The sequence below is a fragment of the Phocoena phocoena genome, chromosome 8 (assembly GCF_963924675.1).
Source record: "Phocoena phocoena chromosome 8, mPhoPho1.1, whole genome shotgun sequence".
In the NCBI taxonomy this organism is placed as follows: Eukaryota; Metazoa; Chordata; class Mammalia; order Artiodactyla; family Phocoenidae; genus Phocoena; species Phocoena phocoena.
Window position 1 is genome coordinate 105,378,085 of NC_089226.1, and position 21,681 is coordinate 105,399,765.

General features: G+C 42.7%; 1 protein-coding gene across 12 annotated transcripts in view; it reads left to right on the top strand.

Moving 5' to 3' along the window:
- The window catches only part of PPP6R3 (protein phosphatase 6 regulatory subunit 3), a 125,178-nt gene that overhangs the window by 85,621 nt on the left and 17,876 nt on the right, over positions 1–21,681 (top strand). For 3 of the 12 annotated variants that reach the window (XM_065881581.1, XM_065881587.1, XM_065881580.1), the window contains 6 exons: positions 1,802–1,917; positions 3,577–3,662; positions 10,238–10,324; positions 14,871–14,917; positions 16,815–16,869; positions 17,736–17,866. In XM_065881581.1, coding sequence (XP_065737653.1) covers positions 1,802–1,917; positions 3,577–3,662; positions 10,238–10,324; positions 14,871–14,917; positions 16,815–16,869; positions 17,736–17,866 — 522 coding nt within the window. Of the gene's footprint in view, positions 1–1,801; positions 1,918–3,576; positions 3,663–10,237; positions 10,325–14,819; positions 14,918–16,814; positions 16,870–17,735; positions 17,867–21,681 lie in introns of all 12 variants that reach the window. The other 9 variants (XM_065881584.1, XM_065881588.1, XM_065881583.1 and 6 more) reach the window with 4 other exon arrangements.

Genomic DNA, 21,681 nt, shown 5'->3' on the forward strand with positions numbered 1-21,681 from the left:
TTTTGTCTGAAACAGGCATTCCTCTCTAATGCCCTGGGAGCTTTTGTGCCATCCCACAGATTCTGAAGCAGGTGGGTATGTTTGGGAAACACTCTCAAGGTATACTTCTTGTGTTTGTTTTTAAGTCAGGTTTATTGAAGTATACATTTTTGGGTATACATTTCTAGGAATTCTGACAAATGCATTCAGTCATGTAACCATCACAGACAAGACACAGAACGTTTCCATCACCCCATAAAGTTGTCACGTGCCCCGTTATAGTCTAACCTTTCTCAGGATCTCCCTGCTCTGTGTCTCTGTTCAGATGTCTCTTGCAGTGCCCAGGAGAGCTAGGTAACTCACGGGAGCTGCCTGCTTTGTTTTCTGGGGTTTGGTTTTTAAAAATTGCTTACTAAACACCGATAGGGCTTTGCTTTGACTCTGGGTGGCGAAAGGTGGCGTGTAGGTTGAGGGTGGCAGGGGTTCAGTCTTGGTGGACCTCAGATACTTTCCTCCAAATGGAGCTCCTTTGGGGTGCTGTCTGTGGCCAGAGTGGCATCTCTGGTTATGTGTCTGCCCCGTCTTAGCCTTCCTTGACCCCCTTCCTCTCTGCTTCCTCGTCTCGCCAGTGCCGAGGTGTCCCGTGTGCTCTACTCCCCGCAAGCTCCATCCTCTGAAGGCCTGGCTAATAATATTCCTCCCCTCTTGGGGAGTCCTGAAAGAGCTTTTTAAGGTTTCCTTGAACAGGAAGCCTAAAGAAAATTCAGAGCCTTGGGCCAAAAAACTTGGAGATGGGTGTTTGTTTTCCCTTGTGAGGGTTTGAGGGAATACCAGAGTTTCTGACTAAGAATTTGCCCAGAAGGAATACTCGGGTCGTGGGATCTTACTGTGAAACTGAAAGAGGCTCATAGCAGTTCTGCTAAGGTCAACCTTATGCCTTCAGACCCTTAGGTATTCCCAGGCCCTCTACTAAGCTTATTAGCAGATATTTCATTTTCCAGGCAAGCCTACAAGCACAGTATGGTTTTTCTTAGTGACTCCTGAAAGATTCTCCCTCGAAGCAAAGAGCTCTTCGGTTTGTTTCCTCCTGTCTGCAATCAAAAGTCTTTTGTTTCATAGAATTTAAAGACTTGACACTTTGTAAATATTCGGGCGGAGAAATCACTGTGATGTGAAAAGTTTGTCTAAATGTAAAGATGGGTCATAGTTGTGAAGATTGGACTCTAAGTGGGGAAGGGGTGAGGAATAATGTGAATGTCCGTGTCCAGGTGGGAAGTGGGCCAGATGCAAGTTGACTACCTCTCATCTTGGCCAAGTCCTCAAATCAGCTAATATTTTAATTTGAGAAATGCCATTGGTAGATAACTATCTCGATGATTGATTGATACAATTAAAATTTGATATCTTAGCAAAATGAACCAGCAGAATTCTCACCTCATTTCCCTACAATCTGTTTAAAGTCTGAAAAATAGTTTCACAGAAAGATAGGAAGGAAAGTTACAGAATCATTAGGCATCAGTGAATGTTTGGGGTTTTGTTTTTAAAGATACTATGTTACTGAGGATGGTTGGTTTGAGTCTTTGAACAGAGTTTGTCCTGTTGACTGAGGCTACAATGTAGTCTTTTGAGTAGACAGTTGCTGCCACACTCCCACCCCCACCCCCTACACCAACCTGGTTATATTACGTACCCTCTTCTTCCGCCTGTTCTTGTCTTTAGTGCCTCAGTTCTTAGAATGATTGCTTAAATCCACTGTACTTACCAAGCTGTTCATCACTCCATCCTCTCAGGAGTCTGAATATTTGTCCTTTACCCCTGGTAGAGCCGAAGGAGGAAGACGGCATGGCTACATGGGACACCTGACAAGGATAGCCAACTGCATCGTGCACAGCACTGATAAGGGCCCCAATAGCGCCTTAGTACAGCAGCTCATCAAAGGTAATGGGTTTATGGAATTTTCATTACATTTTTGTTGGATTGGAGAAAGGATTTAGGGGTAAAGTGGAAATATTCATAGCTTTTGAAATAGCTGTCTGAAGAGTTTCCTTATATTATCTCGAGATTTGAATGAGGCTCTTGAGAAGGTGTTTGAACAGTATAGATTTTTGCTGTATCTCTGTTCTTAGTTCTGCAGTCCTTTATTAAGTATTGGCAGGCTCAGCCGGTAACTAGTTACCCACTTTCATTCTCTAAGGGTATTGCTCACTAAACCGTTCCTTTGAGCTTGAAGTGCTCGTAGGCTGACAGTTGAGCCACTTGAGCTACAATTACTCTTGCTTTTTATTTTCTTCTGAAGTCCCCTACATAGCCTATGGATTGAGTTCCTTTAATGGGCGTATTAAAGCATTTAACAGCATTTTTTCCATCTCTCTATTACTAAAATGAACAATATTAGCCAATATCCTAAAGGACTCTTTCTGCACTAGCATTTGAATTTAATCAGCCCAAGGTTACTTGGAAGAAACCGTTTTGATGCCTTTTACACTGGCACCAAGGCCTTGAGTCCATCTCCTCCCAAATGAGAGCATCAAGAACTCTGTGTGCTCCAGGTTTGGTACCAGCGGGATTACTAGTCCGGTGACTTACTCTGAAGGCAAAACATCTTCAACCTCTGTGGTACAACATTCGTTCAGTTATTAACTTGCTGAAAATCATCTCTCAGTCTATCCTACTATTTCTCTCTTAAGAATGTTTGTGTTCAAGAGGCTGTTACCTATTGAATGTGCACGAAAAGTATAGTTGTGGCCCAGTGATGGACAAATTGGGGCTAGCCCACCTGTAATTTTGCTTCTTGAGTGAGATGTTAGCCAGATCATCACACTTTATGTCCTTTGCTGTGCACGTGTATTGGCCATATGTATGATTTTTTGTTTTTAGATCAGTTTTCGTTTTATGGAAGTTGCTTGCCTTTGTAAGAGTGTGTACACACGTGTGTTTAAACCAGAATTGTCAGATGACAGCCTTAGTGAGGCCTCCAAGATTACAGCTATAGTTTCATTTTCTCAGAAAAGTATTTGTGTATCCTTTTCTTTACAGTTTCTGTAGAAGGTAGCTTTCACTATTGCATACGTATCCATATGTTGGCCTATGACACAAACATTTAGGAAACATTATCTCTGAGCAATTTGAGAAGCCAAACTGGGTTCCGTGGGACATTCATTGGCCAGATGCCAGTCCGAGTTTCTCAAGAAAGTGCGCAAGAGCTGACATTTGCAGTGTTTCCTAAACTCACATGACCATGGAGCAAAACTGCTTTTACCCCCACCTTAAAGACTGTTATCTTTACAGGGAACTTATTGGAAACATATTTTCCAGGTTAAGTTTTTACCAAAAGGTCTTAAAAAACTTGTTGACTTCAAAGAACTGCTTAGGGCTCTTGGCATCAAGCATAGACCGTGGTGGAGAGGGGGTTCCTGAAAAGTTCTCGGGGTTCAGACTGAGCATGGCTATACCCCGTCCCTCCGAGAGCTCAGCCTGCAGGGATTGCTCGCCTTTGAGGAACCACGTGGGTGGTGCCCTCTCGAGTTACTACCTGTTTATTTGTCTGTGTGCAAGTCACTGTAGTGATAATGTTTTTTTCCTTTTCTCCCTCTGAAGATCTTCCAGACGAAGTCAGGGAGCGATGGGAGACGTTCTGCACAAGCTCCTTAGGAGAAACTAACAAGAGGAACACGGTAGATCTAGTAGGTTCTACAAGGTTACATTTCTGTGATTTCGATGCTCTTGGCCTTTGCCCGTCTATTCAGAAAGATGTGAGACATCTTCCACTTGTCCTGATAATTGTAGGCCAAGCTCATGTTTCTTACCAGTAAAAGAGGTCAGTGCCCACCGTACTCTTGCTAATTTGCCTAGTCAGCTTCCAGTTCCTGCTTGGGATGACGTAAGGGCACAAAGAAGCTACTCATACCTGCTCCCACTGTACTCGGTGTCCACCTCCCTCAGTGCCCTGCTCCCCAGGCACCTCAACAGAGCAGCCTCTAGCCTTCCTTTTATCGTGTTGGGTTTGTTGCCTTATGCCTAAATAACCCCGGGTGGTTAGAAAACCTAAGTATTCGATATTTTCTAATGTTACTGAGTTGAGTTGACCCTCATTAAAGTCATTCCCAGAGGGGGAAAATTTTATAGATGACTTTGAAAACCCCAGCTTTAATAGATTGGTACTTTGAGCCAGGGAATAATGGCATTGATAATATTCTTAAAAATTATATTGGACTTTGGAATGTAGTCTTTGTTTTCTTTAATACGTTAAGTTTTAAGGTAAGTATTGCTTTTGCTTTTCAAGGAAAAGCATTTCCTTTTGCAAGCACATGCCAGCTGATAGTTGAGGTGGTGGCCTTGACTCTACATGGGAGTAGGTGTGTCAGGCATTTAATTCTGTATTTGAAATTCAGCAGCAGCAGTCTTGCATTTCTAATATACAGTAATGCCTCGATCGTTAGGCAGCCTTATCTGCTCAGAGCAGAGCCTAGAAATGGGGTGGGGGTGGTGCTGCAGAGCGGTCACTAGTCACCCTGCGTCACCCGCCCGAAGGGCCCGTTGCCTCCTGCTTTGCAGATTGTCTAACAAGTTTGGTTATCTTTTTCCAGACTCTTGACAGGTTGGTGGCTTGTTCAGGTGGATATAGTGAGAGAATTATTAGGTATTAGGAGCTGGAAGAAATATGAAGTTGAGAGAGAACTGTAAAAAGGGAGCTGTGTGGGGCCATTTAGTTAAAATAGATTTGGTGGCCCTTATTGTCGCAGGGTGTCACAGCCCAACAGAGGAAATGGCATTCACTTTGACAGCCCTGAGGGATCAAGGAAGGGTTAAGTAACTTTTAATGAATGTATTACCCACTGTACATTGTTTTTTTCCCCCCAGTCAAATTGGTTAAAATTCTGGATCATCAGGGTCTTATTGTAGGGTGAAATTGTTCTCTCATACTGTTAAATTGAACCTTTTAATTTTAGAGGTTCCCAGATTGATTCCTTGTTAAGAATGCAGGAAATGTGGTCTCCTTGAAGGGGATTTTTGTCTTGTTTCTTATTCATAAAGAAATAGGAGTATTAATTCTGATCTTGCTTGGGAAACTTCGTCAAAAATTGCCTTTTGGGGCTTCCTTGGTGGCGCAGTCGTTGAGAATCTGCCTGCTAATGCAGGCGACACGGGTTCAGGCCCTGGTCTGGGAAGATCCCACATGCCATGGAGCAGCTGGGCCCGTGAGCCACAACTACTGAGCCTGCGCGCGCTCCTCAACAAGAGAGGCCGCCATAAGGGGCCCGCGTACCGTGATGAAGAGTGGCCCCCACTTGCACAACTAGAGAAAGCCCTCGCGCAGAAACGAAGACCCAACACAGCCAAAAATAAATAAATTAATTTAAAAAAATAGTTAAAGCTTTAAGAAAAATTGCCTTTTGATTGACTTCAGAGGTAGAAGTAAAGAATGTCCAGTTAAACTTGTTGTTATCAGGATTTTTAAAAAAAGTTATCTTTGGTAACTCAAGCAGATTTCTTTTGTGAGTAGTTTAAATATTTATAAAGATGGACTTCGTCGCAGTTCAGGTAGCACTCAGCTACTTTGTACGATGCCGTCAGTTATCTAGTCTGTGACTGTGTGTAATGTCATGTATGTCCACACAGAGGAGCGTGGGCTTGCCCTGCATAATTAGTGCACAGCCCTTTTGGGTCAGACACATCTAGACATAGATTTACACCTGTGTTGAAGGAAAAAATCATCACGGGCTCCACCTATCACGCTGATTGAAGCTCAGTTCTCCTTCGCCTATTGCACTTTCTGCCGTAATACTTGGACTACGTAGATAATCTACAGTAAAACAAAAGGAGGAGAAGTTCGCTTATATAGCGAAAGTGGTCAGATATATAGAGCCCTGTTAGCATTGCTCATACCCTTTGTTGACTTAGCCCCACTCTGTGCTTTTGTTGTTTCTTGAGACTTTTGTGTTGATCTCTCAGGACCTCTTCACTTCCTTGGTTTCAAATACCCAGTACTAAAATACTACCTCTACTTAGTCTTAAGTCCTTCTAATAGGGAATTTTGCTTTGTAGTATTTTTAGGGATATGGGTATTCCAAGTTTTAAGGATCCTTATACATTAATCCTGGGCCGCCAAGGAGAGTTGAACTGTAGCCTCCAGGCTCTTCATTTTCTGCCCAGAATGTTTCAGGCTATATCCCACATGTTCCAGGGAAAACGTGCTGTTGTGAATATTATTATAAACACAGTTTGATACATGCAGTGGGTGTTGCCCTTGCAAAAATGTCATACAGAAATGTCATGCCCACTAAGTCGTGTAGTGCAAAGTCCAAATAAAAGCATTTCCCTTCTGATTGCTTCAGGCATACTCATCACTGAAATTGGCAGTTAAATAGTAGACTGCTTATTCCCTGCCTCCCTCCCCAAATAGATAGCTTAGATGCACTGCCCTGACTTAGGTGGCTTTAGGATGATGGCTCAGATACCTCTCTGGGAGTTATTTCAGATATATTCATAGAACTTGGGTCAACCTGTAGTTCAGCACCAAATGCTTGAGTTAGTGCATTGTTAGGTTGCCCTGGCCTGTTCTTTATTTTCTAGCCACAGCCAGGATTCGTTCATTTATACAGCAAACACTCACCTATTCTACTGGCTGTGGGCCTGAGGACTTGCTCGGTTAGGTAGGATAAGCTGTGCCAGCCCCAGGCTCCTGCCATCTTCTAGGACAACATCTGTCTTCCAGCTCCTATCACTTCTAGGGCAACATTTGAATTACCTTCTCTCTGAGATCTTTGAAGTACTTTAATCTTCTGACCCCGTCATGCCAAGGTATATGAACAAGAGATTCATATACTGCTTATGTTTTTATGTTGGGAGTTTATCATGAGTAAAATTTGATGTTTTAATTATATCCAGAGGCCTCATTGTTTTGACTAAGCCCCCAAACTGTAAAAATTGGTAAGGATTTAGATACAGTAAATTTAGATAACGTAGGCAATGTTTCTGTACTGACTTTGGAAAATTGAGTTTGTTTCATTCTCGGCCTGCCTCTCCAAGGGTGAGGATTTTTTTTTAAGGTTGAGGTAGTTTATGAGATAGTTTATGGAGGCTGTGTAGAGTAATACAAACATGCATGTATGAAATTGCCTGGAGATCCAGCAGGTCAAGGTGGAACGTCTGAGGGTTTGCATTTCTAACCATCCCCAGGTCGTGTAAGTGCTGGCGGTCCACAGTGGGACCACGTGCAGCAAGGAGCAAGTGTCTGTAGCTTCCACTTTTCACTGGAGGTTACCAGTTACCAAGTTACCAGTTATCAAGTCATACTTAGGATTCTCCTAGCAACCTAGTCAGCCAAGATGAAGAAAACTCTTATTTGCTTTTTCTTTTAAAGACAGTTAATAAAACTGAAATTTTATTATGAAAGAAGGTAACAACTCAAAAGCTTTTTTTTTTCACTGCAGCTTCAAGAGTATAGTTTACTTAGAATGCATCTTGCTTGGCAAGAATGTTCTTATGTACTTGTTACTTTTTTTAAAGTTATGAGTCTGTATTCTCATTTAGTGATTTACTAGTATTCGTGAAATATTTGAGGGGCTGCTGTGTGCTGGACACTGTGGATATTGCACTAAACAAGATTGGCAAAAATCCGTGCCTCAGGGGAGATGGATAAACAGATGGAGGGTAAACTAGGGGGAGGGAGTCGGGGAGTGTTTTGGGCAGATGTGCATTTTAAAATTAGGTGGTCCAGGAGAACGCCGTGGAGAACACTTGTGTAGAGGCCGGAGGGAAGTGGGGGAGGAAGAGCGAGTGCAGAGACCGGCACAGCGCCCGCGCGGCTGTATCAGAGCGGGCCAGGGAGACAATGGGAGGAGAGATTTAGAGGTTCTGCAGGCCAGATCTCATGCAGCTTCACGGCAAGCTCCTGGGGTTGTGATCTTAGTGAGATGAAACCGTTAGGTTCGGAACTAAATAAAAAGTGACACGATTTGATGTCAGTGATTTAAAATCCTGTAATGATTTAAAAGATCATCGTGGCTGCTGGATTGAGAATAGACTATAGTGGGACAAAAGGTCGAGGCAGGGACACTGGTTGGATGCCTAATATAGTGTTAATCCAGACGAGGGAGAAACTTTCCACTGAGGAGGTGATAATAGACTTGATGAGAAGTGATGGGATTTTAGGTTCCATTTTGACAGTAGAGTGGACAGATGTGGGTGAGACAGAAGAAACAAGATGACTAAGGTTTTAGCTGGAAGAAGAGGAATGAAAGAGGCATTTCCTGAGCTGAAGATGCCTCAAAAGGGGTGTGTTTGGGAAGCTTAGATCAGGGACTGAGATGAACAAGTTCTCCCCTGTAGGTAAATTAAATGATCTTTGAGCTCATTTTATTAATAACGATTTCAGACTGGGTATGGTGTAGGTAGGATCAGAGTCCCCACATCTTTTAAAAACATAATTGAGAAGGTGTGCAGGCATTGTGTTATTATTAATAATAACTTGGTAAAACAGTAGTTTCTTTTTGGAGGAAAAAATTAATTGCTTTGAGGATACAAGTTAAGGAGAATATGTAAGGGGGGTCACAGTGTCTGGCACATAGTAGTTGCTCAACAAAAGCTAGTTGCTTATTTTAATTAATGACCTGATAAAATCTTATTTTGTAGCAAAAAGTATGAATGAGGACACATTATATCCTTTTTGAACTTAAACAAGATATACTAGGAGTAGTCAGCTCCTTCTTTTCCTCTCTAGTTCACCGAGCTTGCTCTTTGAATTGTCTTCTGTTTTTGTGCCCTCCCCGCCCCCCGTGGTGCTGCACCCCTACAACACACATGGGCTTAATATGATTCTTGTGCTGGCCAGCCAAGTTGCCCGAAGCTCCTAAATCCACTGCAGTGAGACAGCTTGACCTGCTCTTGACTGCAGTTGCCCTGCAAGGTGCCAGCTGCCATGACCAAGCAGTATTCCACCACCTCCTTTCTGCATCCTGGCTGGGCTCTCGTGGAACACCCTCACCCCCATATCTTTCCCACCAGCTTGCTAAAGCCACAGTTGACTCAAGCAGGTTCCCTTCATTGATCACAAATTCTGCCTTTGATTTCGTCAGGCCAGATTCAAAATTTGTGTGAATGCTTTCTCTATACTTTAGGGAGGATGGAGAGGGAATTAATTGGAAACACTGGGTTATTCACTTGGACTCAGTATCTTCACCAAAGATAGCCAGACAAAGGGAAAAGAGATTAATTTTATTCAGGCAGTGATTTATTCAGAATTTCATAAGCCATACCACATACAAACTCAGTTGGATTCTACTTTGGGCTTCTTGAATCAGTGTTGGAACGTCACAAAGCAAACCAGGCTGGTGTCTATAACTCTAGGCTTCTAGGCACAGCTTCAAGGGCTGGCAGGTAACGGCTGCTTGTGTCTCCCCCAAGGACAGTGCTCTCTGCCCAGAACACTTCTACAGAAAGTACGGGACGAATAGCTCAGAAAGTACAGCGTGAGCTACCCTTGGAAGCATAGTGCTTGTTCTTAGAATTTTACAGACGGTGCATTTCCGTCCCTTGCTGTAGAGCAACTACTGTCATTCGTGTGGTGCTCAGCCATTTGTGGGTCTTCATTTCTAATTGTTAATACGTTTATGAATTAATAAAACTCACCATGAATTGGTGAGCAGTTCGTGTTTATGCTTTCGCTTATTAATGTGAGTTGGTTTTAAGTTGTGAGGGCAGGGGGTTACGTTTCAAGCGACAGAAGACTTGGGGTCTTGTAATGAGCAGGGGACTACTGACCTAAGTCATATTTAGCATTTATGAACAATGCTTTTCTTAGAATGGGCAAGAAATGCGAGAATTTAAAGTGAAATGGTTGTATTTAAACCTGACCTTTCTAGTGGCTCATTAGTGATCCCTGGGAATTGCAACTTTACCCTTCAGGCTTGGCATATTATTTCTATATTTTGTCTGAGCTATTAACTTCTTCCTTCCCTTTTACCAAAATCACTGAAATGGAGTACCACAGCTCTCACGTGCTTTCTGGTGCTGTTAATCATGAGTGAAGTAACCACAGGTGGGCAGCAGAAGGACAGGTAGCCAAACCATCCGGTTGAGTGAAGTGTACCCTTGAATTATTGGGTGGATTTTACAACTTAGCTGTTACTTATTTTTGTTCCTGCTGTTGTTAACACATTAAGAGAAAAACTAAATGTGATTTTTTCCGTAAAAATGCTGATACAAATGTCCAAAACTTTTCTCTGTTAAATAGTTTTTTACATTTCTATGCATATAGGTTACAACCTGCCATATTCATTCATCCAGTGATGATGAAATTGACTTTAAAGAAACGGGTTTCTCACAGGATTCTTCTTTGCAGCAAGTGAGTCATGCCTAAAGTTTTGCTTTTTGTTTTATTTTAAATGCTTAGTTTAGTTGCCATTTGTGAATCAGCGTTGGAGTGAGACATGCATTAGGTTGTGATTTGGGGTTAACCTGTTAGCTAGGCAAAGACATTTAAAAGAGGAAGCGTTGGGTACATGAGAGGAAGGTTTATGTTGATTGTAATTCCAGGGAATGTTTCTTCAGATCTGATAATAATGATGAGGCCGGTAAATGTTCAGGAGACTTGAATGAACTGAACAGTTCAGTAAGCGCCTCAGACGTGCTCATTACGCAGACCTGCACAGTAGACAGTTCCTGCAGTAGAGGTCTGTGGATAAGAGCACGAAGACTTGGTCAACGTCAGTGAAAGTAACTCTCACAATATCCCTGAACCCCAGATGGCTTACGTGTTTCCAATATCTTAAATTGTGTAGTGACATCTAAGTGAAGTGGTGATTGAAGCAATTCATTGCCACCCTGTCCTGTTCCCAAATTCATGGCTTTTATCAGCTGCTGGTAACCTTTGTGGGGCAGAGAGCAGGATATAGAAATAAATGTGCTGATTTATCATCCATTGGTGGTTCTTGGGGAGGTGAGGAGTGACTTCACTCTCTCCACTGGGTATCAGGTTTGGGAGCTAAATAGAGAGGCCCCTTTGAAAGTTATCAGCTCTTCGTATGAAGAAGTTGCCCTTAGTCAGGACCAGGTCTTGGCCTGTCGGTTGATTTGGTGTGGCAACGGAATTGACGTAGTCACCTTCCCACCTGGCACTGAATGTTGCTTAGCTTCTTTTTTCTCCATCTTTAAGCCCCTTCTGCCAAGGCCAGGATGAAGCTTCTGATGCTTACGCCGGCCTTGCCTTTCGGCGTCCAAGTAGACTGACACACTCGGGTGTAGGCTGGGCTGAGCAGTCTCTTGGGCTGGCACTAAGGCAGTTGAACATTCATGTCCTCAGGCTAGGCCTGAGGTAGCATTTCGGTGGCTGGCAGGCTCCTCTTGATTCTTGACACTGCCCTTTGGAAGCCAGCCTCCCGAGGAGAGGGGCGGGAGCTGTCAAGCAGCAGGGCCTCATTGCCACCTCTCACCTTGGCTTGCTGTCCGGCAGCAGTGGCCACCCCGTAGGCCCAGCTGGCTCACTGTGAGCCCTCACGCCTTTGAGCAATCCTTGCCCGACCCTGGAGCGCCGCCTGGGCAGTATTGAATTAGTCCCCTCGTCCTGGTCTGAACCCCAGTGCTACACATCGCTCCACCCCTACAAAGAAAATTGAGGGTGTACAGTGTACATTTTCAAGATGATTTTGATCTGGCGAATAGCTTTAAGAAAAAGAATGCCCTTAAACATCTATTTGTAAACAAGCTAATAAACTCGGAACTTCCGGGCAACTGATTTAATCGGGTACTGGTGACGTTTTGGTACCAGGAAAGTGGATTCCCTTACATCTCTTGAAATCTGGTTACAGGGTCATAGCTTTTCTGGGGAGAATTTTCTAACATTTTTTTGCTTTGACTGCTGATGTGCATGTAAAGCAAGCCCAGTCACCAAACTGCCTTAACACCAGGCCGCTGTACCTGTGGGTTTTATCCACTTTATGTAACGCTCTAAAAGGAGGAAGAATAATTACTCTTTTCTGATTGACAGCCTTCCAGTAAACTTTTCTTTGCATGTTTAAACTATACACCAGTCATGGATCATTTTGAAAATAAACATACTCCAAGCATTTTTTTCTGAATTTAAGAATACAAATCTAGGTTAATGTAAGACTTTCATGCTGGTCTCCTTTATAATCAAATCAGTTTATATATATCAATTTGAGGTTCTCATTCACATTTAAAGCTAGGTCTGTTGCTAATGCCCGAGTACAGGGAGCTTAGGGCAGCTCACTTAACAGACTTGGGGGGGGGGCATACTTGGCTCGGGGCGTGCTCACAGCTTTGGTGCCCCTTCTGGCTTCCTCACCTCTGGAGCTTGACTCTTCCTCCTCCTAAGGCTGCCTCACAGGGTAAAGGGTGAGGAGGTCTTCCTCGTGTGGTGTCTGAAGAACTAGGGCTGGCTGCCAAGGATGGACACCACTCCCGCTGCCCCTGTCCTCAACAGGCTTGTTCATAGGCCGTCAGGTCTGTGGACGGGGACTTTCTGTTGCCCAGGTGGGTCCACCCAAGAGATTTACTTAAGAAAGCGGTGGGCTCCCTTCTCAGTGACTTGAACAGTCCCTGGCTTTGGCCAGGATGACAGTTCTGAGACGTGTGGGTTTTTTTTTTTTTTTTTTCCCTTTTTTGCATAATTAAAAGCTTTTAATAATCGCACAACTGTCTGGTGCTTTCCAGATTTGGATTTTCTCAGCGTCCAGAACACTTTTCTAAGCTCCAATAGAGTACAGTAGCAGTCCTCACTTACGTGGGTTTAGTAAGCCTCGATGGCTTTATTAGTCAAAGTCAGCCTTGAGACCTAAGTTCTTTGCTGGCTTTATCTTCCTAGAAGCTACAGTAGACTCAGAGCTAATGAGGACTACGGTTTGTTGGTTTTCTTTTCCTCTGCGTTACTACGTGGAGGCTGTGTCTGTCAGCAGCTATATATCTCCCTCCATAGATGAAGAGAGACAATGCAAATATGTGTGCGCATGTTTATGTGTATCTGTGTATGTATCTATATGTTTGTACATGTGTGCATTCACACATGTATTTATAATACACTTAGTATTTGCATTCTGTTATGAAGCATTTAAAGGAATACTTTTGGGAATACTTCTTCCCTTTTACACCCAAAAGATTTACAGTATGATCTCTAGAAGTATAAAACATTTAAAGAAAAAGAAGAAAAAAAAAAGAATCAAAACAGTTGAAAAGGACCTTTTCCCCTTGTGCGGCCAAATTTCTAATCTGTCAATAAACTCAGAGCCTGGCTTATACTGCTTGCTCGGAAGAAGGACTTCGTGATTCTTTGCCACACCTTTGAAGCTACCAACCATGCATCATACCTTATAAAAGATAAAGCAATTCAGACAAGTTGGTTTCTTCCTACTTACGATATTTTATATTCGTGTGTCCAAAACTCAGCCCAGCCTCCCAGAACTTGTCCCTACCGTTCTGCTTTCACCCGAACTCCCACAGCTTTGGTGTGCCTTACCAAATGCACCCCTTGGGGGCTGGCCCCAAGTGCTCATGTGCTCATGTAGTATTGTCTCTTTGGGCAAGGAAGGGAGCAGCGGGTGGTGGGTATTGAGGTAGAGAAAATTGAGGTTTTAGGTTCTCGGTAAACTAGATGCAGCATTTTTTAGACCTAAGGAAAAGATGCCTTCCAAAGCCAAATATAAGGTTTATTTTTAAATTATCCACTATTTGGATTATCCATGCCATAATTCCCTGCCACCAGAATGAATAATCAGGAATTAACGGCAGAGGCATTTCTGCAGTGTTTGTCTGCAGGGTAGAGTCCGTGGGCTCTGCTCAGATGGAGAACCGAGGAGAACTTGGCCTTCCCAGTAGTGGCCTCAGGAGCGACGCTTTTAGTTCAGCTGCCAGCTGCTGCTTGTGCCTCCACGAGGTCCGTACACAGCTCTGTCCGTGGGCAGCACGCACGTTATTTGTCTCCATATTTATTGCTCGGGGCAGAGTGAGGAGTGGCACTTGCATATCTTCATCTGTTCTTTACTCCTGATTGAGAACATGGAACACGTTTGCTGACCTCGCTTGTTCCCCCGGGCCTGCTTGTTGTTTGAAATTAGAATAGCAACATTTTTGTGGAGTCCGTTTTCACATTCCCCCTTTCTTGCCTAAGAGAACCCAAGTGAGCCTGGTGCTCTCTAGAAACGGTGTAGTAAACAAGAGCCGACTCCTGCATGGGTCTTTCAGTGTTGTAGGCTTTTCAGAGTGATTTTGGATCAGCGTTATAACTTTCTGTCCTCTCTCTAAGGCAGGTAGGATAGTAGTCACTTTTCTACTCTTCCTAGCCTCTGAGCCTTAAATCTTGTTTAAGAAAATGAAGTGTCCCTGAGCAGCGTGCTGCAGGGTTGTGACTGTGATTATTAGTCATCTTTCCTCTGGTGCCATGTTGCTGTAGTGGCCTGTGGGTGGGGAGATGCAAAGAGGGAGGGTGGGTGGTTACCATTGGTTGGATCTTAAGATGAGGTTGGTTGTGTTCAGAGGTGACTGATACACCTTATAATTTCAGACTGTCACATGTCACTTGATCACGCTTTTGAACTAGACCCAAACCTCTCTCTAAAGATAATTTGGAATAGAGGTCAGTGGTCACTTGACATTTCTTACATGACATGTGCATTCGAATAATTTATGGACCAAATTCCAAACATTTCCTTTTTGGGGTAAATCGTGTCTGAAATTATTTGATTTTTTTTTTTTTTTAGAAAAACACACCAACTTTTTAGGCCCTATGGCTATATAAATAAGATGATTTCTGGAAAACAAATGAGCAAATAGTATGTAGAATGTCGTTAGAATCACTGTATCACTGTCACTGGTCCTGGGGTTGCCAGGCCTTTTCTGATTATCAGATGCAACAAATGACGTCCAATTTTATTGACCAGTTTGGCTTCAACGATGAGAAGTTTGCAGATCAAGATGACATTGGCAAGTGAGTATGTCTTCTGTTTGCATAACTGTCTCTTACACTCCTGCTCTTTGTGAGACGTTCTGGTTCTCCTGGATTCTTGGAACCCTTTTGCATTCGTGAGTTGGGAGGAGCCTGCCCTCCAAGTGTTCCTTTAGTTCCAGCCTATCAGCCTGAAGCACCCAGACAACATGTAGGGATAGAACGTCACTCCCACAGAGCAGGCTTGCCCTTGGGCCTGACATCTTTCACAGAGGTTTATTTGTATTAGGTGCAGGAACTCAAGTCGTCGTTCTCTTGGAGGTTTTAGTGCTAGATCGCATCATCTAAAGTAGTTAATCCCTATGTCGGTTACCTAGTTACCTGGCTTGAGCAGGTGTGGTTCTTTTACAGCACACAGTGAATGGGGTATCATATTATGGCTGAGCAGCTCTACCCCATGTGTATTTTCTCTAGCTGACTAACCAGAAGGCAGAGTTGGGGCTTTTCCGCCCGAGAGCCAGGCCGTAAGTTCATTCATTCTGCAGTCAGGGAAAGAGGAGCATAGAAATGGGGATTATGGGTAATGTGCAGAATTAATGGAAAGAAGATGTGTGGGCCATCCCCAGAGACGAAAACAAATGTTCTAGCATCTGACCTTGGGAAATGAGAGGTATTTATAAATGAAGTATTTACAAGAGGGGTGTTACAGCTCACCAGCCAAGTTCTCTCTCACAGGGGCTCCCTGATGATGGTCACCAACACCCAGCATCTCTCAGGGTTCCCCACTAGCAGTAGATGCTCAGTAGTTGGTTGAACTACAGCCAGTGGAGGCTGTTGTTTGTCATAAGTTGCAGTTTATGGCAGGTGAGAAGCTAAAAGACTTTTTCCATCACACTCTAATTGTGCCAAACAACATGCTGTGTTGGCACAGGGGCCTGGAGGCTCCACTGTAAGTAGAGCAGTAGTTGAAGGCTGTCAGCTGCCCTAAGAATCGGCTCATTTAAATCCAGAAAGAGCAAGGACTCGGTGTTTGTGTCTGTACCCCAGGAGCGCTCACACCAGAACCCGCAAGTTCCCCCATGTGGCATCTCAGCATTTGTCTGTCTGGACTCATTTATTAAGAGTTACTAGTTAGGGACTTCCCTGGTGGCGCAGCGGTTGAGAGTCCACCTGCCGGTGCAGGGGACACGGGTTCGTGCCCTGGTCCAGGAGGATCCTGCATGCTACGGAGCGGCTGAGCCCGTGGGCCGTGGCTGCTGGGCCTGCGCGTCCAGGGCCTGTGCTCCGCGGCGGGAGGGACCACGACAGTGAGAGGCCCGCGTACCGCCAAAAAAAAAAAAGTTACTAGTTAGGAATCCATAGTCTCTTTAGAATTTGTATTGGGTATTTGGAATAATGTTTGATGAGAACAGATCTTTTAAGGATTATAAAATAGTCCCACCTACTCAAAAATTGTTTAATAGGCTCTGAATTCTTTAACTCCCTACTTTCTTCCTAACTATGCCATATTATAGCATAAGATTTCAGGGGTATCTGTGTTTTATGTATGAATTTGACTCTACCTGGAGAAAGTTCAGGGTCTGACAGCTTCTGTGACCTTTTTCGTACTTTGACCTATTTCTTCTTTGCAAATAACCTTTTTGGGGTTATGAAGTATGGCCCATGGAACCATGGTTTCTACCATGGATGTTAAAAATCTTTTATAGAAAGGCTTCGAGGGTGTGTTTATTATGTCGCAAGAGGCTTCCATTCCAGCCTTCCCATCCTGTGTAAATTCCTTATACCAAGGGAGGAGGTATCATTTAATGCAAGCAGAGTTTGTTGTTACTTAACAGAGATTTTAATGCTAGTGTAAGTATTTTAAATTTGGAGAATTTCACGAATGCTGTCTCTGGGTCTGTAGATAATTAACTCTCCTTGCACTTACATTTGTTTACAGTGTTTCTTTTGATCGGGTATCAGACATCAACTTCACTCTCAACACAAATGAAAGTGTAAGTATTTAGGCCTGTCGCGAGTAACAAGGCATACGTGAGATGGACAAGTGGGAATGGGGTTCTCTCAGAGCCTGCCTGCGAGAGCTGTGTGCGCTGGGACCCCTACGCCCTAGGAAACTTTGTCTCAGATTGCTGTGACTTCAGCCACTCACATGACCTGCCTGGCCCCTGTGGGCATGTGAATTTGCAACCCTGGTTTAAGATGTGACAGGGCTAATAACACCAGTGTAGATATTGAGCTTCAAAGACTGCTGTTTGACTCCAGCCTGCTGCCTCTTACATCTGCTGAATGTCACCAGGAGCGAAACTTGGGCTAGATCAGGGCCAGCCTCTCATCGCCAGGCGGTTCTGAAACACCAAGCCAACCACATCAGCAGATTGACACAGGATTAGTGTCATTTGAATGGGCACAATGTTGATTTTTATGTCACTTAACATGAGAGACCAGTGGTTTATCTGCTGTTGTGATAAGTTAGAAACTAACCGATTGGACCATGACACTCATCACTGCTTAGCTGGCCCGGTAAAAGAAGAGCTCTTCGTGTTAGGGTAGGTCTGGGCTGCATCTTAGGTAGGTGGGCCAGGGAGGCTCTTAGAATTGAAATGGTGCTTTCACCAGATGAAAGTGAGTATATGTAGACAGTCTCAGTTTCTTGTATGCTAGTTTTGAAGCCAGTCTTTTGGGGGGAACTTTCTGTTGCTACTTACACAGAAGCTGACATTAGATGCTTACATTTTATCTTGGTGTATGTGATAGACACAGTTTTTTTTTAAAGGATATAGAAGAAGATGATTTACATTGGTAACTTTTGCGGACAATAACTTGATTTTAAAACTGATTTTCTCTCTCTTTTTTTATGTAGGGAAATATTGCCTTGTTTGAAGCATGTTGTAAGGAAAGAATACAGCAGTTTGATGATGGTGGCTCTGATGAGGAAGATATCTGGGAGGAAAAACACATTGCATTTACACCAGAATCCCAAAGACGATCAAGGTGAAAAAAAGTTCGTTATAGTAGTAATAGTATCCAGTGCACAAAGCAAATGATTATTAGGAGACGTACATTGTAACCTCTCCAAACATATATGTTTGACCTAGAGATCAGTGCTTTTGTCATGATCAGAAATGCCCTTGTAAATTGATGTGAGTTGGTGCCACTGCACTTGTCTGCAGTGTGAACAAATCAAGGTAATCTACTTGAAAATGCTCGAAGTGTGTAGACATCATTCATGAGATGTTGTGACGCAGCCAGTTCTTATCAGGCAGGGATGCTGAGGGATGTAGTCATCTCGTGCTTTGAGTAAATGTCCCCTTACCAGTAACAAGAGCAGCAGCTGAGTTACGTGTTGTTTCTTACAAAAGACTGAAAGTTTCCCCGGGGGAGGGAAAAGTTGTTTCTAAAAGTTAATTTAACTTGGGGAGACAGAGTCATGTCATTTGATACCCACTGGGATCAACCCAGTCTCTCCCCTCTCCCCCTCATTTTTAAAATTCACTCTATCCAAAAACCCCAGTTACAATGCAGAGCTTGTCACACTGGATAAAAAAATAAGGCCTGGGCTTCCCTGGTGGTGCAGTGGTTGAGAGTCCGCCTGCCGATGCAGGGGACACGGGTTCGTGCTCCGGTCCGGGAAGATCCCACGTGCCGCGGAGCGGCTGGGCCCGTGAGCCGTGGCCGCTGAGTCTGCGTGTCCGGAGCCTGTGCTCCGCAGCGGGAGAGGTCACAACCGTGAGAGGCCCGCGTACCGCCAAAAAAAAAAAAAAGCCTGATTTATGCTGCAGATGGGAAATAAATTATTTAAAAACTTAAATTAAAAAAAAACTTTAAACAGGTTAAAATTAAAGGTAGAGGGATCTATATTAATATTAAAGTAGATTTCAAAGGAAAGGTCATAAAGGGGTTATTAGAAGGACATGATGCCAGTTGTAAATGTCTACATATCTAATAACAGGGCTTCAAAATAGAGCAAAAACTGATAGAACTGTGAAGAGAAATAGGCATATTCCACAATTCAGATATTTCAGTACACCTCTCCCAGTAAATATATTCAAGTATACATGAAATATTTACCAAGAGAGATCATATTTGGGCCATAAAGCAAGTCTCAGTAAAAAGGTTTCAAGTCATACAAAATACACTTGTCTGACCCCAATGGAATTAAATTAGAAATCAGTAACAGATCTCTAGAAAATCTCCAAATATGTGGAAACAAATAACACATGAGTTAAAGAAAAAAATCACAGGGGAGGGACTTCCCTGGTGGTCCAGTGGTAAAGAATCTGCTTTACAATGCAGGGGACGCGGGTTCGATCCCTGGTCAGGAAACTAAGATCCCACATGCCACGGGGCAACTAAGCCTGTGCGCCACACCTACTGAGCTCGTGCACCTCAGCTAGAGAGCCTGCCTACCGCAAACTACAGAGCCCATGTGCTCTGGAACCCCACACGCCACAACAACAGAGCCCACGTGCCCTGGAGCCTGCACACCACAACTAGAGAGAAGCCCACATGCTGCAGCAAAGAGCCTGCATACCTCGACGAATATCCCATGTGCTGCAACTAAGACCCAGTGCAGCCAAAAATAAATAAATTAAATAAATGAATAAATAATCAGTCAATCAATCTTAACCAAAAAGAAACATTTAAAAAATCACAGGGGAAGTTGCACAGTACTTCGAATTGAGAGAAAATGAAAATACAGTATATCAGGATTTGGACCTTGCAACTGCAACAGTACTTAAAGGATCATTTTTAGCACTAACTGCTTACATTAAAAAAGAAGAAACAAGTCAAATCAGTGACCTCAACTTCCACCTTAAGAAATGACTAGAAATACAAAACAGAAAAACAGTAGGGAAAATCATTGTAATCAATGAGTCATGACTAAAAGTTGTTCCTTGAGAAGATTAATAAAACTGATATACCTCTAGACAGAATGGTCAAGGAAAAAAGAGAAGATACACATTATTAATACGAGGAACAAGAGAGATGACATCACTACAGATTGTACAGATACTAAAAGGGTAATAAGGAATATTAGGAGCAACTCTATGCCAATAAATCTGACAACTTAGATGATCTTTAAAAGGCACAAACTAAAAAAAAAAAAAAAAAAAAAAAAAGGCAAAACTACCAAATCTCAAGCAAAAAACGATGACCCGAGTTGTCCTGTATCAAAGAAGTTGAATTTTTAGTATAAAACTTCCCACATACACACAGAAAAACTCAAGGTCCAGATGGTTTCTCTTTGGTGAATTCTACCAAACATTTCAGGAAGAAATAACACCACTTTGTACAAAAGCTTCCAGAAAATTCAAAAGGAGGGAATAGTACCCATCTCATGCTATGAAGCCACATCATTGTAACTTGATACCAAAAGCTGGCATTGCATTACATGGTATGAAGAGAAAAGTGGCCTATTATTCTCATGAACGTAGGTACAGAAACTCCTTTAAAAATTAGAGCAAATAAATGCAACGATACGTCATGACCATGCAAGGTTTATTCCAGCAATGCAGAGTTGGTTTAACATTTGAAAATCATTGAGAAGGCATGTGGCTGAATCCAGCATCTATTCCTGATAGGAATGCTCAGCAAACTGGAGATAGAAGAGAATTTCTTCAACTTGTTTGAAGCTTCTCCAGTCAACCTACAGCGAGCATCATACTTAATGGTAAAAGACTGAATGATTTCCCCCCAAGGTCAGGAACAAAACAAGGATATCTGTTCTTACCACTGCTTTTCAATATTGTGCTGGAGGTTCTAGCCAGTGCAGTAAGTCAAGAAAAAGAAATAAATGGTTTCTAGACTGGAAAGGAAAAGGTAAAATTACCTTTGTTCATAGACAATGTTACTATCTATGTAGAAAATGTGTTGTAATCTACGAAAAGACTACCAGAACAATAAAGTGCGTTTAGCAAGATTGCACAATCTTGGATCAATATAATTGTATTTTTACATACTGCAGCCAACAATTAGAATTAAAATTACTAAACAGTACTATTCACAGCATCAAAATATTAAATATATAGAGTTAAATCTGACAAAAGCCATGCAAGGGCCATACACTGAAAATTATAGAACAGCTGAGAGAAATCAAGACTTGATAAATGTTGAAGAATTGGAAGACTTAATACTGTTAAGATGCCAGTTCTCCCCAGATTGATCTAGATTCAGTGCAGTCCAAACAAAATCATAGCAGGTTTTTTTGGTAGCTGTTGACAAGTTGATTTTTAAATTCATATGAAAATGCAAAGGACCTAGAATAACCAAAACAACTTTCATTAAGAACAGCATTAGAGTATTAACACTACCTGACTTCAAGGTACAGTAATTAAGAAAGGGAATAATAGATCAGGGGGACAGAACAGAGAACCCGTAAGTAGACCTGCACACATATGTAGACATCTGATTCATGGTGGAGGTGCAAAAGCAGATCAGTGGAAAAAGGATAGTCTTTGGAAGACATAGTGCTGGAACAGTTGGACATCTATATGTAAAAAAATGAACTTAGTCCATACCTCTTACTGTATATACACATTAACCCAAAATGGATCTTAGGCCTAAGTGTAAGACATAAAACCAGAAAACTTAATACTGGAAAATCTTTGTGACCTTGGGTTAGGCAAAGATTTCTAAGATACAACACCAAAAGTGCTGTACATGAAAGAAAATTTTGATAAGTTAAACATGATCAAAATTAAACACTTCTGTTCTTCAAAAGACACTTAATATTAAGAGAATGAAAAGACAGAGCGTACGCCCAAGAGAAAACATTTGCAAATCATATATCTGATAAAAGACTTCTG